The sequence below is a fragment of the Chionomys nivalis genome, chromosome 17 (assembly GCF_950005125.1).
Source record: "Chionomys nivalis chromosome 17, mChiNiv1.1, whole genome shotgun sequence".
In the NCBI taxonomy this organism is placed as follows: domain Eukaryota; kingdom Metazoa; phylum Chordata; class Mammalia; order Rodentia; family Cricetidae; genus Chionomys; species Chionomys nivalis.
The window spans coordinates 29925901-29943487 of record NC_080102.1 but is presented as its reverse complement, the minus strand read 5'-3'; the positions used below and the strand labels follow the sequence as shown (position 1 = coordinate 29943487).

Sequence of the window (17587 nt, the reverse complement as noted above, 5' to 3'; positions counted from 1 at the left end):
TGCAGTAATGTCCAGCCCATTGTAGTGATCAATAAGTACAGGTGATCATGATGGCATTTGTTGATGTGTGTGATGGATAGTGCTGGCAGTGATGACCCTGGAACTTGAAGGATGATTTTAATGATTGTAAAGTTGAACTAGTTTGGGTCACAGGGTCAGAACATATAGGTGATTGATTCAAGGCCACTGTATAGATTTGTACCTACCTGGAGCTTTTGTCTGGCTCTTCTTACTTGACCTTGGAGTGTATATTGGAGCTGTTAAAGGGTAGTGAGGACCCATTCATAGCCACACTGAAGTCATTCGAGTGTTCTGCAGACTCTGGCCTGCACTGATGGATGGAGAAAGGTTGTATGTGATACCTCAAGATGAAAATGCTCCTATAGTCCTGCATGCACCCTCCAGTGGGATTCTGCCCTTTTCATGCAACCACAGAGCCAGTGGAATCATCCTTTCTTCATGGTACCCTGCCTGCTGTTTTCCACTTCTGCTCCAATGTGTATATGGTTTCTCTAGTCCCGTGCATTTACTCAATGGTTCCCTTTACCAGTCCTTGCTCATAATTTGGCTGTCAGTCAGCAGCCAAGTATGTACTTCTTTTTGTGAAAATTCCCCCTTAATCGTAAAAAACAGATTGAACTACCCAGCTTTATTATATACTAGTCATTGTACTTTACATGTTTCAATGAAAACAAGTATCATTGTAACCTATGACATAGATAAAATGACTCCTCTTAATTTATAGATGAAAAAACTGAGACACAGTGAACTTAAGAGATTGGCAAGGAGGCAATATAAGGTCAGAAAGCCAATCAATAGAGGAATCAATTTGAAGTTAGAATCCAGCGCCTTATTTAGCGCATTGTCCCCTGATGATGAGTGGCCTCCCTCACACTAGACAACTAGTACCATTGTCTTCTGGAAAACATGCATAGTAGAGACACGTTGACCCCATCGACAAAGATCTCATAAGCAGAGGTTTGTTCCCATGCTGGGACAGTTCTCTACCTTCTTCTGTATAAACTGGCCAGAAGGCCGCCTGTGGGATGGCCTTGTCCGGTAGGCTATGTGGACTGATTGCTTTCTTCTCTGGAACATGTTTGTGAGATGTCTGTCATGAAGATTGACATCTAGCGGTCTGATGCAGCTGAGCCCACTGGTCCCCATGTTCTTTTTATTTTTTTTTAAACAGGGAGAAGCAGGAGAGATAGGCGCTCCAGGCAAAGAGGCAAGTATTACCCAATCCTCCAATCCTGCCCGTTCTACTTGATAGTCCTTTCCTGTGGGAACCACAGATGGGTGATAAGGCTGAGAAGTGAGTCTGAGCTTAACCAAACCCCTCCACCAGCTTCAGTGTGCTTATAGTACTGGGGGCTTACATTTTAACTTCACAAAATCTCACACATTAGGCACCCACCAGGGGCACCAGGTAGATGACTATATCTCCTTAGCCACCCTCCTTTGGGAGCATGTCAGCAAAGCCTTCCATCTTTATCTTTGTGATGCTTCTCAATTCTGTCCATCACTTATGAATGGAACCTGCCCAGTCCTGAGTCCTTTTTGACAAGGACCCTTGCTGTAGGCTCCCTAATGGTTTCCTTTGTCCATCCATGACCTTCTCTAGCAGCTGGAGATCTGTGGGAAATCAACATTCTGTGCCATGTTACAGCCCCAAAAGCAGCTGTGTTCTTTCTCCCCTTTCCATGCAAATAACTCCCGAGATGCCCTGCTCCTTCCCTCTTTTTCTTCCTCCTATCAGCTCCATCCACTCTGGTCTATTCCTGAAATACTAAATTAGTTTGCAGGGCCCTTTCTTTTTTCAAAATGCCCTCATCTGCTGTCCCCTTTCCTTCTCCTGTGGACCTCTGTGGGTCACTGGAGAGAAGCGTTTGTTGACCTATTTCTGCTGGTCATCCGCTCTGTTCCATTCCAGCACATGAAACCGAACACGGAGAAGATGCTAAGAGAAGATGCACAGAGTGATGAATGACTAGATGAATGAAGTAGAGAAAAAAAACTTCCAGAGAAATCACTCATGTGTATATCAAAGCCAGCACTCTTGCCTTGAAAGAAGAAGAGAACAACACCCTTGTCACTGTAATGCCTTTAGGCCACTGTTATAAGTGATTCCCTCCTTGAGGCCAGATCAAATATTCAAAGTCTGAGTACCTTGTGCTTTTAGCCCGGACATAGTTTGTTGTTCACTAGACCTGCTCCCTCACTTGTTGACCTAACCTGACCTACATTCTCTTTCAGATGTGACCTCCTCATTTTGGGTAGGCTACATACAAAGGGCCCGTACTTCCTCTAGCTCTGAGGCTTAGCTTTCACTCCTACCCTTTTCCTTCATTAATCCCTGTTGGAGTCTCTCTGAACTTCCAGCTTCGTGCTGCCCAGCATCCAGTGTCATGGGTTTTTTTTTTCCCCTGGAATTACTGTGGGACTGTCTTGTGATTCTATTACAGAAAGAAAACCTGTCTGCTGAGTATTAGAATTGGGATATCCATATCTACTTCTGAACTAGGCTATGAGCACCCTGAGAAAAAGGACTATGTTCCTATGCCATTCTTCTTTGGGCACGGAGCTTATAATACTGCTCCAGGAAGTAGGGCAGTAGGCACTTCTGGAGTTAGGTGACTGAGTTGGTCAGGCAGTACATGCCCTTAACTCCTAAGCCATCTCTTCAGACCATGCATGCGCTCTGAATGTATATGCTGCCTACCAGCTATGTCAGGCTAGGCTTTACTGGTTGCTGCAGTAGCAAACCTTGGAGTTGGCTTATTTTGAATGCCCACAAGTAAAGGGATAGGAATATGATGCCCCATTTGATAAATAAGTATAGGCCCTGCTTGCCAAACTTTTGCAGCTTGAGGATGAGCAACCAAGCATGTCTGTGGTAGGAAGAAGTTAGGTGGCAGCTAGAAGGAAGGTGATTTCTGTCTGAAGGTGGATGTTGGTCAGAGAGGAGAGAAGAAGGGAGGAGGGATGGAAGGGAAGAAAGTAGGAAGGAAGAAAGGCAGAGAGGGAAGGTGGGAAGGAGGAAGAGAGGGAGGGCAGGAAGGAGGGAGGGAAATGATGTTCCAGGTGGAGAGGATGGCAGTAGCATAGGATGGAAGGAAAGCAGTGTCTTTAGCAGTAGGAAGTGTGGAGGTGTGTCTTTTATTCTTCATGTGACTGTCCCATACCCTGAGTGCTTTGAGAACATAGCAACAGGCTGATTTTTCCCCATATACTCAGTGAAAAGAAGAGAGATTCCTAGATAGGAAGTCTGAGGCCAGGCCAGGTCATCTGGGGTGAAGGGCCCAGGGGAAGATCATAAGCAGAGGTTGTGAGACTGCAGAGCCTCAGGTTCTCTGCTTTGGGAACCTAAGGTTGCGATATTTGGCTATAGAGGAGTGAGCCAGAACATCAGAGGTGATGTGAGCTCATCCAAAAGCCAGTGTGTGGACAGCCCTAGGGGTGTTCCAAGGGGAGTTGAGTTTTTCTCTAAAGAAGACATCAAAGAAGCCACACTATTGGCTTGTGTTGTCCCAGCTCAACAATGGACATGGTCAGGAGTAATGGAACGAAGACGAAGTGGCTTGATTGCATATCTAGACTGACCTGTTTTTTTTTTCTTTTTCTCCAATACCCCCTTTCCCAACAAGTGCTGTATAAAAGAATCAAGAAAGTCAAAGACAGAGGCACAGATGGCCATGGTGAAGTAACTAGTGTCCTGATATCTCATTGCAGGGTGCTCCTGGGAAGCCTGGAGAGCCAGGAACCAAAGGCGAGAAGGTAAGTGGGGGTGTGGAGCCGTCTGCGCATGCTCAAGGTGACCTCCCTACAGTCTCAAGGGCAGGATTTATTCAGGACGGTTAACAAGCAGCCCCACTGCTCTGCAGTCTCCGGCGGTGGCTTTCCCTGGAACATCTCAAGCCCCGGAAGTGCCGCGGTTCTTTTAGCCCAGTCCCGACACAGTCTGTTTCCCCTTTCTTGTTCCTTTTCGGTTGTTATTTTGAGGAATAAAATCATGGCCGTAATTACCAATGCAAGGCGAGTGTTGGGAGACTCTGACAGATTCCATGCTCGCCATGTGTGAAGGCGCACGCAGGATGCGCCTGGCTCCCTCCCTACGTGCCAATTTGCTGGGAGCCAGATTTGTCATTGGAGGTGACAAGGGAACAGATTTTCCCATAATGAGTCGCCTTGGCGCCACACTCCGAAAGCCTTTCTTTACATTTCATTTCTCCAAAAACCAACAGGGGAGAGTCATTTTTCCAGCAGAAGTGCCGGAGGAGGCAGGGAGCATCCTCACACTCACACTCACAGGCCCTCGCTCCGTTCGGGGCTCTGCATGGCTGGTTTTCCCACAGTCCTTTGTCTGGTCAGCTGTCATGATGTTGTGCTACATGGATGGTATCCGCTTCCCCACCCCCGCCCGTGCTTGTTTTCCGTGGTCCTGCAAAGAATTTATCTCAGCTTTCTTCACAAGTTGGATGGGTGGCGAGCTGGCAGGCATTTCCTGCAGTTTGGGAAGAGAGACATGGACGTGGTGTCTGGCATTTATCCCTTCCCCTGGTGTCTCTCCTGCTGATGACTTTGGTTCCCCCGTCCTGAGGCCCTTTGATCATGAATACTGGAACCTTGCTCTTGCCTGCCACTGAGATGATTTCCTCCTGAGAGTGTCCCTCCAGGGTCTTGAGTGTGATTGCCAAGGAGCTTGGGCATGAGTCCTGGCACAGAGCCAGGGCGTTGAGCCCACAGACAGGAAGCTGTTCTTCATACATGATCAGTAGCTGGGGAGCTCGTCTGTCCTCTGTTAAGTGGTTCCATGGAACCTTGCCACCAAGCCCTTAGATTCCTGAGCCCTTCATCCTGGGAATGCTTAAAATAGGGAGCCTTATCTTTTAATGGCGAAGTGATCATGACAGGAGGGTTGTGGGATAGAAAAGCTGTGCCACATGTGTGATGGTAGCTGACATCCAGGTGACTCAGGAAAAGGGTGTGCTAGACCTGAATCCAAGATCAGACCCCATGGAGTGCATCAGACCTGGAAGACTAGAGCCTACTCCCTTGGGTTTCCCCAAAGTACAATGTAAAAAGTCACTGACATTTTTATTATTGTTGAAAAATGAAAGCCATGCAGGGGCCGGGTTAAAGAACAGAATTTACAAGAGCGAATGAATACAGTGGAGCTCAGGTATCCCTCCCACCTTGCCTCAGAGCGCCCCTTCCTCTATGCCTGTCTTTCATCTAGGAGTCTGGGTACATAGGTGGGGGTGCTCCAAACATGCATGAGACTTCACTTTTATCCCCCTGGCCCCAACACATCACAGCTTCTCCATGCCATGTTTCTGTCATCCCTTGTTTTAGCACACACAGTAATGACATTTTAGAACCATGAGCATGCTCTGTTACTTCTCAGAGGCTCCTGATTTGTCTGTGGCAGCACCACATGTTTGGTTCTGCCTTGATCCTTCTTTCTCCTGCCCCTCTCTTCCTGTGCTATGTCACAGTAGCATTGGCTCCATTGTCCTCTGATTGCCTTAATAAGGCTACTGTGTGTTCAGACCTCTAGCCGCTGAAGCTTGCTGGCCAGACACACAGTAGAGTACAGAAGAGCCAGACTGCCTGCTCTGAGGTTGCTGTGCCCCAGATCACTGACCCAGAACTTCAGGATCTGATTCACTGAGTGGAGAAAGGGGGCCTAGGCAATGCACTGCAGAATGAGCTTGCCCATCCTTCATGGACCCGCTGGAGCTGAGGGCTGACTGGCAAAGAGAGGCCCCTCCTATTGACAGAATCCAAACCTGCTCCAGGAGCGGAGTGATAGCTCGGCCTCAGTTTCCATAAATAAGCAGCCTTCTCCAGGGATGCACAATTGGGGTTTGGCCTAGGAATAGGAAATTATTTTGTGTGTGTTTCTCTGCTCACGTGTGTGTGTGCGTGCACACACACACACAGAGTATAGTACAGATTAAATGTAGAGCCTTGTGCATGTCAAGAAAGTACTCCATAACTTAGTTATATCCCCAAAATTGCAGTTTGTGACCTAACAGTCTCACTAAGTTGTCTAGGCTGGCATTGAACACACTGCAGCCTGTCTGGCCTTAAGCTTGAACACCTTCCACCTTGACCTTCTGAGTAGTTAATTGAGCTCATTGAAAAGTAGCCATTGAGCTCATTGAAAAGTCATCCTTTTTTAAGAACATGTAAAAGGACGGCTGTGTTTCTCCCCTTTTCTTTGTTATACATCTGTGTGCATGTGTATGTGCATGGTATATGGTCCCTGTGTCAGATTCATATGTGGTGTGTGGATGATTGTATCCGTTCATGTGTACATACGTATGTTCAGGCCAGGGTTGGCATTGGGTGTCTCCCTCAATCACTCTCCATTATTAGAAATAAGCTCTCTCATTGAATCCATAGATTATCAAATTGCTAGGTTGGCTGGCTGGTCAGCCCCAGGGTGCCTGTCTCTGGCACCAGATATAGCAATCATGTCTGGTTTTTGAGATCCGCATTCAGATTCTCATACTTGTGAGGCAAGCTATAGAGTTATCTCCCCAGTCCCCTCCCTGTCATCCTTCCAATTAACTACCTAGGGACCCTTCCACTATGTTTTATGTCCACAAGGAAAATTTGTGAATATTTTTGTTCTTCTCCAGCTTTTGCACACTGTGGATACTGCTCTGCAGTTTGATTTTTTTTTATGTAATAACGATACCTGGTGGCCTGTCCATATCATCCCTGATGAGCCGCCCCAGTGTTGGCAACTGTAGTGTGCTCTGTAGTATGAGAATACCGGTCCTCCTGCCTGCTCCCATGGCGACTGCCCTGTTTGTGGCTTATTTGAGAGGGTGGGTTTGAAACGTTCTTCTCCTGGGTTGCACACATACTGTGTAAGGTAGGAGTCTATCTCTGGGCTCCCTTGCCCTGTTTTGTACAATAGGGACTCTGGATATGCTAATTCTTGCGCCTTCTTACTTGAAGTCATCCATGGCTCACTCAGTACTGAGAAAGATACAATAGAAAGATAATGGTACCTTGGGCTGCAGCTGTGTATCCAGGTCAGTTTCCAGCACATACCTACCTGATGTTATTTTTCTCTCCTGTTTAGGGGGACCCTGGAACCAAAGGTGACAAAGGATTACCAGGAGGGAAGGGCCAGCCTGGAGACCCTGGAATCCCAGGCCACAAGGGTCATACTGGCCTGATGGGTCCCCAAGGACAACCAGGAGAGAGTGGCCCTCCTGGCCCCCAGGGCCCCCCGGCCAGCCAGGATTTCCAGGACTGCGGGTAAGGATGATAATAAAATTTCAGACATAGCTTCCATGGGAATGGAGGGGAAGCAGAGTCTGTGACCTTCAGGGCATATGGCATGTAGATATCAGGCTTCTGGGTCTGACTGTATGGCAAAGGGGAAGAGTACTCCCTCTTTCTGAGCCTGTTTTTTGAGAACATGCTCTTGAGATTTGTTAGGATGAAGGGATGTGATGCACATAACACAGGAGGTGCTCAGAAACAGATTCTCTTTTCCGTTGTGCTCTCTGCCCTAGGGATGATGAGTCTCAAGGCTTCATTCCTTAGGCTGTAAATCCATCTTCCTTGGCACCCTGAGCAGAGGTAGTGGAGAAGATGGGATCTCAGTGGTCAACCTGCATGGTGGATGGTTCACCATCTATTCGCTGTGGTCCTTGACTCTCTGCTCTCTGCTGTCCTGGACATTGAATGTAAGCAGAGAGCCTGGTTGCTTTTCACATATGCCATTCTAGTGGCAGAACGCCTGTTTCTTCCTCCCTTGGGGTCACAGACACAGACTGGCCACTAGATAACAAGATGGGGTTTGTTGTCCAGTCCCTGTGACCTTTTCTTCTCCTCAGCATCAAGCTTAGTCATCTGGAGAACTTTATGTTCCCTCAGCATAGACATGGCTGCTCCCTGTCCCTGCTGGCTATGATACTCTGTGGTTTCATCACTTGTTTCTGCTTGTGGTGACTCTTAAGAATCTTGATGCCTAGAGCCTTCTCTTCTTGGCCAAGACCAGGGCAAATCAAAAGGACTCATTTGGCACCTAAAACCCCCATGAAGCCTTGCCAAGCCCTGTGTGTCCTGTTCTGTGGGAGCAATGGAACATTTGAGGCCGTTACAAAGGTTTCTAGCCAGATAAGAATAAGAGAACAAGGGAAAGAAACATATTCCATGCAACTTAATGGACTGATAGAAGTACAGGGGCCCCAATCTCAAGGGTAGCACTACTCTACATGACTCACACAGTAAAGTAAGCCTCATAGGGCATAGAGAATTCTTTCCTAGGCCCTTTTGAGAATTGTTGCCACACTGTGAGCATTCAGCCTTTCTTGTAGATAAATTCCTTCGCTTCCATGATCCACTCATTTGCATATGACCAGTATATACTTGATCATGACAGATCTGGCTCTGGGGAGTATATGGACAAGACACCAACCAGGAGACTGAAACACAAGCTCACATAGCAGGCAGCCCATGAGCTGTATTCTGAAGCCACTGAGGCCATATTGCCCACACCCAGTGCGGGGCTGGTTTTGTAAGCATAACGGTTTGTACTAGGAGGAAATAAACTAAAGAATAAATAAAGGTCTGGAGGGAGAGACATTATGGATCAGAGAGTCTCAGGACCAAACTGCTATGCAGTTGGAATGGCATGATCTGAATGGCAGAGAGGAAAGGAGTGGGCTGCAGATTCATAATCGGCTAGACAGAGGGTATGGTTGCCCATATCTGTGCTGCTCACCAGCTTCTTGATTTGGCGGGTTACGCTGGGAGTCTCTGATGAGAGTTACTGGGATGACAAGTAACTCTCCTTCCCTCCTGTGTTAGGATTCTAGTGCTGTAAAGAGATGCCATGACCAGGACAACTCTTAGGAAGGAAAACATTTAATTGGGGATGATTTACAGTTCAGAGATTTAATCCATTTTCATCATGGTAGAAAGCATGGTGGCCCACAGGCAGACATGGTGCTGGAGAGGCAGATGAGAGTTCCACATCTGGATCTTCAGGAAGCAGGAAGGGCAAGTGAGCCACTGGCCTGGCTTGAGCCTCAGAGCTCTCAAAACTCACTTATCCTCCAGTGACACATTTCCTCCAACAAGGCCACAGCTAAGGCCACTTCCTGTGGGCCTATGGGAGCCATTTTCATTCAAACACTTCTATCCTAGGGCGAGTCTCCATCCATTGACACCCTGCGGCGCCTGATTCAGGAAGAGCTTGGAAAGCAGCTAGAAGGTAAGCAGCTGGGCTTCGTTGCATCTTTGAGGGTAAGATCACTGCTTTCATCATTGAATACCAGGACGGCACCCTCAGGGCAGGCTAACATGGAGCAGCAAGCTTGAATGGTACCTTGAAGGCCCGGCCTTACTTAAACTGAGGCCTTATGCTCCAGAACCTCCCTCAACAGGTTGGGTCTGCAACTTCTGCCTTGTCACATCTAATAAAGATGATTCCTAGTGAATGGTGACAGCAGATGTCACCATCTTCTCTGTGATGATCATCTACACTTTCTGTGGATTCAGCTGTGTATCTGGTTAATCACAATGGTGGGAATACTTGCAGTTGGCCTCCCTGAACTCCAGGTGAAGAGATAAGTCAGGAGACAGACAAGATGGCTGCAGTACCCTCAGAAGACTTCTGTAATTACCTCAGGCACAGAGGGCACTGACAAAGGGCAGTGGCTCTGCCTCACATGACTCTGAGGTGGGGAATGGGGTGGGATGGTCACATGGGGGGCAGCATTAGCAGCAGAGCAGGTGTTCCTGTCTCAGGAGGGTTCTCAGAGCTTGAACATGTGGCCCCTGGCAGCTGAGCAATGGCCATGTGAGACAGCATGGTTATTGGGAGGATGATGAAGACCAAGGAGCCTGAGCTATTGGTCTATAAGGCTGGGATTCATAGCCTCGGTATCTGCACTATCCTACCAGGGTCTGTTTAGTTCCCATTTCCCATGTGACAAAAACTTAGAGGATTCTCACAGTAACTCCATTGCATGAAAGAGGAGGAATCCCTGCTTCCGTGGACAGGCACACCAGAAGGTTCTTCCATACACAGGGCCATGCCTCAGTCATTGTGTGTCTGTTATTCATAATGCCCTACATATAAGGGTATGGACATAAAATATCTCCCCCCGCCCCTTTGCAGTCTGAACATGGATGGTCTGTGCATGAGGGAGGTGATGGAGAGGCAGGAGACAGGCTGGAGAGAATGTAATCCCCATAGGGCAGAGCAAGTCTGAGAACTGACTGTTAGGGTTCCACGTTCTACCTTTTAAATGTTAGACTCATTAGTGATAAAAGGCCTTTGCCCTAGTGCAGGGCCAGCCCCTGGTTTTAAATGGATCTGAGAACAGCTTCTGGGGTGAGTCCCTTCTTCCAAACAGTCTTTGAGGAGGACATACTGACTTCTACTAGGGGTAAGAAAATCGAGACTCAGAAAAGTTCAGCAAAGGGCTAAGGTCACTGAGGCTGACTCCACAGAGCCCTGGCGCCTTGTGAAGGTGCAGTGGTGGAGAGACTCAATGAGGCACTGAGAAATCCCACCTCTTTCATAGTCTTAAACAACCAAAATGTTAGTCCTTATTTTGGTCACTCCACCCATTGGACAGGAATTTGGATCTAGCTCTCTCTGACTGTACAAACTTAGGTGATTTTTGGTAGTCACTAGGTGAGCACTGAATTCCTTGTCCATCAGGGAAGTGAGTCCACCCAGGTGGAGCCCTGAGTTTTAAATGGATTCTGTGTTGCTAGCATCACAGATGTTTAAACACCTCTAATTAACAGCTCATGTATCACTTCAGTTGTAAACAGAGAGAAACCTGATATCCAAAAGTTTAAAGTCAATAAATAGCTCTTTGTGTAAGCCACTTCAACATCCCATGCCTCAGTTTCCCCAAGTGACAGTCATGGTAACTGTTACTACTGCTACCACCATCACAAATGCCAATGATGCTGCTACTGCCAGGACCAATGCTACTACTTCGCTAATACTGCTATTCATTATCCCTACTGCTGCTGATGCTGTAATGGTCCACATAGAGGTGTGTGTGCAGGGGCTGTCTCTTGTCTGTACTCCTAGTCGGTTTTGTTTCTTATTTCCAGCTTGTAGTGAGCTGCCACCCTGTCCCTCATCCCCAATCCATTCTTCACAAATGTCTCTGGTTTTCCTATTCCATAGCCAAACTTGCGTACCTCCTGGCCCAGATGCCTCCTGCACACATGAAATCCTCTCAAGGCAGACCTGGTCCCCCAGGACCTCCGGGAAAAGATGGGCTCCCAGGCCGGGCAGGCCCCATAGGTGAACCAGGCCGACCTGGCCAGGGTGGTCTAGAAGGACCCTCCGGACCAATGGGCCCCAAAGGTAAGTGGGTAGCATTTCAGAAATTGAAGGCTGAGTGGGGACTTGGATGTGGTGCGCACACCCGGCAGAGCCTGCATTACTCAATCTTGTTTTCATGCCCATCAGTTCAGCAACACTGAATTTTGGCATCATGTAGTTTTTTCATACATTGAAGATTTTCATACTTGACAGTTTTGAGAAATTATGCCAGGAAGATTGAAGCTATTTTCTCCTAGTTTCTTGTGTTCTCTCTACCTCCCTTGCTCAAGTTACAGGGGTGATGTAAATGCTTTCTTCTCCCCTCACCCAGTTTGGAACTGACAGAGTGATGTGACGTTTACTCTCCAGGCAATGGATATTAAATATCAGCTACATGACTTTGCGCTACAGCTAAACTGGGTGCTAACTGTCTGGCTCTTTGGCTGGGTAACCTATCTGAACCCTGGATCTCAGTACAAAAGAAAGCTCTCCTTCAAGTGGAAGATCCTGTCCCAGATTTACAATGGCAAGAAGGCCAGAATGCTTTTCTTGCAGGCGAGCAGACATGAAGAACAGAAAGGAAGAACTAGACTCCAAACTTCCCAGCCTGGGGTCTACTCCCTCTATGAGTGAACTTAAGGGTTTCTTTTAGTGACCTTGGGCTAGGGAAATGGATGATCCTAGCTTCTTTTCTTTTGGTCTCTCATATCCTTGTGATTTTTTTTAGTTATCCATCCCCTGTGATATTTTTCCTGTTTAATAGTTAGTGTTTTTGTTAAATTTCTGTGCTCTTGACTATTGGTATTAGTTTATCAAGCAAATCACACAAAATAAATATCTGTTGGAAGCATAATTTATAGACTACATTGGTTTGTAGCAGAATACTGATAAATAGCAGTTAAAACTGAAGATGAGGATCTGGAGAGATGGCTTTGTGGTTAAGAACTTTTGGTGGTCTTGGAGAGGACATGGGTTCAATTCCCAGTGCCAACATGGCTGCTCACAGCTGAAGTTTGGGGGTACACAGTGCTGCTCTCTTCTGCTCTTCTCATATGTGCCCTACTAGGCACACATGGTATATGTTGAATTATTTAATTTATCAACCTAATTCCTTCTTCATGAAGGTTCAGATGAGAAGCTTCGAGTATACTGTCAAGGACGCCAATAATGGGGGCACATATGCACACTGACATATGTGTGAGGGCACTGATAATGAGGGCACACATGTAGGCTGATATGTGTGTGCATGAAGACACAGGTAATGAGGGCACACATCCAGGCTGATATGTGTGTGCATGAGTTGTGAGTGTGTGAATTTGATTACCTGTGGCTTAGTGAATGTGTACTTTGTATTTACTTTTCTCTGTGTGAATGTGTACATATGTATATAGCTGGATGGATAGGTGTTTGAATGAATGTGTATGCACAAAAAAGTGTATCTGAAGTGTGTTCAGAAGGAAGCATCTGTTTCTCTCAGGGTTTACATATACATGTTTTGAGTCTGAAAAATATTCTTGTGTGTGTGTGTGTGTGTACATGAGAGCTGGGGTATTTTACAGGAGTGTGTATGAATAGGCTGCTATATGATTTCAGTGATCTTGAGCTGCATCTGTGTTCGGTGAGTTGGATTCCCCATCTCTGCTCTCATGAGTCTGCACCACTCAAGGTGTGTTTTCTTCCTATCAGGTGAAAGAGGAGTCAAAGGTGACCCTGGAACACCTGGAGTTGGCCTCCGAGGAGAAATGGGTCCCCCTGGAATACCAGGTATGAAGGTTAAGCATCTCAGGCTCGGTGGACACCAACCATAGAGGCAGGGCACAAGGCAGTACCCCTTCTTGTGGGAAAAGGATGGGCTGAGCCACTCTAAGGAGAAACAGAACACTCATTGTTTACTGAAATATTTCTCAAGTCCTTGAGGAATACCTCCTAAGTCAGAAGTCTCAGACTTATGTACTCCTTCAAAATAACCAGAAGAAAGGATATTAGTGTTTCCGACATAAAGATATGATAAATATTTGTTCATTTCATGTTGTGCCCATGTTCTGAAAAGAAATCACATTGTGGGACTGAATATTTGGCTCAGAGATTAGGATCACTGTCTGCTCTTGCGGAGGAAGATTTGATTTTGGGTTTAATTCCCAGCACTCACATGGCGCCTCACAATATCTGTGACTCTCGTTCTAGGGGATTTAATTCCCTTTTCTGGTATCCACCAGGACTGCAAGCACATGGTACACATTCATGAATGCAAGAAAAACAGAGCATACATAAAATAAATATTCACTAAAAAGCAAATCATGCCCTAGAAATATACAAAATTGTTATGTTCCAATTAAAAATAATAAATGACCAGATATCACAAGAAATGGTCCTAGGGGAGAGAGGGATTCACATATGCTAAATGAGACTAGGCATATGTGGAGACACATCTCTTTTTAGGACTTCTACATTTTTAACTCTCCTTAAGTGGTAAAAACCCCACAAGGTGACATTCATCTTCTTAAGACCCTACACTCATTCATTCGCAATTAGTCTTTCTCAGAATGTACCCAGGGAACCTTAGCCAAAGGTTCAACCAAACTAAGCTCTCCTGAAGCTGAGGGGTTGTGAGGTCTTGGGACTTTCACTTCTGAAAGCTGAAAATAACTGGGTAAATGGCAGCCAGTTGACACTGTGCCTGATGTCTACACTGGAAGAGCTTCTGAGGACAGCAGTTGTCACACTGGACAGGAGGTGTGAGTGTAAAAGACCCTCAACTCTAGGTCGTCAAATTCTACCTCAAAACAGCCATGGGAATGTCTGTATGTTTTTAAGTATGTGTATGTACCTATGTATGCATTATGTGTGAATATGTGTTTGGGGAGGCAGAAATTGAACTGAGGCCTCATTCATGTTCTACCACCACCACCCCACCAGCCCTGAGGATTCTACTGTTTAAATTTAACTCTGTCATGCTTACTCTGGTTCATCTTTGAACATTTGACCAAATGTAATTTAACTTTAGATTTTTTTTCTCCCACGGTTTTCCACATTTGCTACAGTTGGATACCTGTTCTTATTTTTATTAGAGATGATGACTTGGCATAAGTATTGTTTATATCTTGCTGACTTTCAAATAAAATATAATAGAAATGCTATTCTGAAATAGGAGAACTTGTAGAAAGGCAGAGTGAGAACCATCTGGAAGAGGAGGTGTATAGAATACCTGGCAGGTTGCACCAGTGTGAGGTCGAGTCAGGGACCATCTGACTCAGTGCATCTCAGCAGAAGGCATGGTGAGCACAGCTGCAACAAGGACTTCTCAGAAGCAGGGCTGCGCATTAAATAGCAGTTGCCAGAGCATCAGCAGAGTTCCTGAATGCTAAAGACACTCACAATGGAAAGGTTCACTTTTTATCTACTTCATAAAAGATAATTTGACGGAGTGCTAAGAAGCGAAGGAAAATGTAGCATACCCAAGCGTAGGGCCCCACTTTCTCATCTGACTTGAGTGGAAAGTTTACACCCAATGGACGGCACTCACCCATTTCTGATTCTCCTTCATGGTGCCTGGATTCCTTCCCTAGCTCAGACAGTGAGGATGCCCCCCTGCTGGCCAAGGTGCTGCTGGCCAAGGTGCTGCTCTGCCTGATGTCACATGCACCACTCTCTTCCTCAGTCTAGAGCACCAGGCAGAGGCTATTCTCTCTGAGTGCAAGTTGAATCCTATTTCAAATCATGTAGGCACAAAGATTACAGGGATCTTTCACTCCTGGATATACACCTGCTTCTGAATGTGAAATGCCTTCTGTTTCTTTGTTTTCCTGGGCCAGGTCAACCTGGGGAACCTGGCTATGCAAAAGATGGACTCCCAGGAAGCCCTGGTCCTCAAGGAGAGACAGGACCAGCTGGACATCCTGGCCCCCCAGGCCCTCCTGGCCCTCCTGGCCAGTGTGACCCCTCCCAGTGTGCATACTTCGCCAGCCTTGCTGCCAGACCAAGTAATGTGAAGGGCCCATAGAAGATTCTAGAACATCAAAACACTACTATGGATTTCTGAAACTTGAACTCAGAGCTCAGTGGGAAGCCAGAGCCTTGAAATATTTCAGATCCTTTTTTTCTCTACTCACCCTTTCTCCGTCTTTTTTTTTCCTGTTCCCCTCCCTCCTACTCTTGCCTCCTTGCCTGCCTACCCTCAATTCCCTCTTCCCTTCCTGAGAGACCTCACAGTTATTAAAAACCAACAGATGCTGTCAATTATATTATTATTAATATTATTATTGTTTGTTATTTCAAAATGTTAATGCTTCTGGGGGAGCTTCCTTGTGGACAGGAAGTGGTTTCCTGGCTCAACTCCCCTGCCAGCACCAACTGAAGAGTGGCAGCCAATTCTGAGGAACCCGCGGTGCTATGCAACCCTGACCACACCCTTGCTGAATTTACCTCTTTCCTGGAAAGGAAACTAAGGGATGGAACCCATGAGCTTCTTTTCTCAGCTGCACGTAGAGATGACCCAGGGAAAAATAAGTTGGGAATCCCCACCTCCCAGGAGAAATGAGAAGCAGAATGAGAAAGAGTTTGCAGCCTGGAAGAAAGCATTGACCTCTGGACACAAGGTGCACACCTGGAGTTCAGAACTACCCTGGGCATGGGCTTCCTTGGTGCTTCAAGCTACCGGAACCAAAAGGAGTCACACAGAGGGTTGTCCATGGCTTGTGTCTAGGCCCTCAGTGGACAAGCTGGTGGTGAAGAAGAGTTCCGGAGTCTGAATTTGCTTCTTAGACATGGCCTGGACCCCTTCAAGTCCCTCATGCTGGTTTCATTTGTGTGAATTTCAAAATAAAGGTTTCCAGTGGCCACTTGCCTATCTTATTTTTGGTGGTTCTTTATTGCATACTGTTTCAATCACACCCGTGTGTGTGTGTGTGTGTGTGTGTGTGTGTGATGTACAGACCATGAACAGTTGCTCAATAAATGTGTTTTTATCTCAGTTGCTCTTGAGCATTCATTTCCCTTCTCTAGCGTCTCCTGAACATCTTGAGTACTAGGTGAGTCTTCTTGGAACAACAGTATCTGGTCTACTTGTTTGCTCTAGATGTTGGGACAAAAAGGTGTGGCATGGGGCTAGCTGGGGGTATTTCATCCTCAGGCCATTTTTGAATGCATTCCCCTGTTTTACATATGGAAAGAAACCGTTTCACTGTGCTCAGAGCCATCATGTGCAGGGTCTGCTACAAATTGGAAAGTTGACTTCAGTAAGACATTTCCTGCAGCCTGAAAGAGTTTCTCTTCCTCCCCATGTTCTTCACTGCACCGAGTACATTGATGGGTTGTCTGATGAAGCTGTCCATCCATATGTTGCCTTAGGTAGGGTTTCAGTTGCTGTGATAAAACAGCATGACCAAAGGCAAGTTGTGGAGGGAAGGGTTAAATTCCTCTTTCAACTCTCAGTTCACACTTCATCACTGAGGAAACTCAAGGTAGCAACCTAGAGGCAGAAACCTAAGTAGAAGCCATGGGTGAATACTGCTTACTGGCTTTCTCTCCATGTCTTGCACAGACTATTTTCTGACACCATCAAGGACAACCCTCCCATAGAAGGAACTACCCACAGAGAGCTGAGCTCACCACATCAATCATTCATCAAGAAAATGCATCACAATCTTGGCTACAGGCCACCCTTATGGGGGAATTTTCTCAATTGAGAGCCCCCTGTCTCAGATGCCTCTAGCTTGTGTCAAGTTGACATAAAATTAACCATTACACATGTCCACATATCGAAGTGGTCAGCTCCCCCCACACTTAGACAGCATTGGTCCACTATACTCCTCCATTGTACCCTTCTACTTAGACACTTCTGGTTGACTTAGGAACCAGAAGTAGAAGCATCCAAAGAAGCCTAGGATTGCTTAGGTAGAGAAGTATTAATTTTAAAATGAAATCTGAGACCTGTTCCTTCTGTTAGGTAAGTTGATGCTGATGCAGAAGATGAATTTGTGATAGGTCTGAGGGGGAAGCATACATCTGTGCAGCAGAGGGTTCCTTTGGAACTTCTCACATCTACCAGCTCATTCATTTTCAACACTACATGAGATGACAAAGTAATATCATATTTTTGTTTGAAGAAATCTCAAGGACCCAGAACTCTCTCCTCCAGTGAGCATGACCTACAGCAAGAAGCACGTTCTCTCTCTCTCTCTCTCTCTCTCTCTCTCTCTCTCTCTCTCTCTCTCTCTCTCTCTCTGTCTCTATGTATATCTGTTGTGTGTGTGTATACCT

The 17587-nt window shown here is 46.3% G+C and overlaps 1 protein-coding gene across 1 annotated transcript in view; it reads left to right on the top strand.

Moving 5' to 3' along the window:
- Positions 1 to 16001, top strand: part of Col22a1 (collagen type XXII alpha 1 chain) — a 212628-nt gene extending 196627 nt beyond the window's left edge. Inside the window, 8 exon segments of the mRNA XM_057791877.1 lie at positions 1193 to 1228; positions 3733 to 3777; positions 7103 to 7232; positions 7235 to 7281; positions 9181 to 9247; positions 11189 to 11371; positions 13016 to 13093; positions 15142 to 16001. Coding sequence (XP_057647860.1) covers positions 1193 to 1228; positions 3733 to 3777; positions 7103 to 7232; positions 7235 to 7281; positions 9181 to 9247; positions 11189 to 11371; positions 13016 to 13093; positions 15142 to 15329 — 774 coding nt within the window. The 3' untranslated portion in view covers positions 15330 to 16001.
- Positions 16002 to 17587: the final 1586 nt, after the last annotated feature.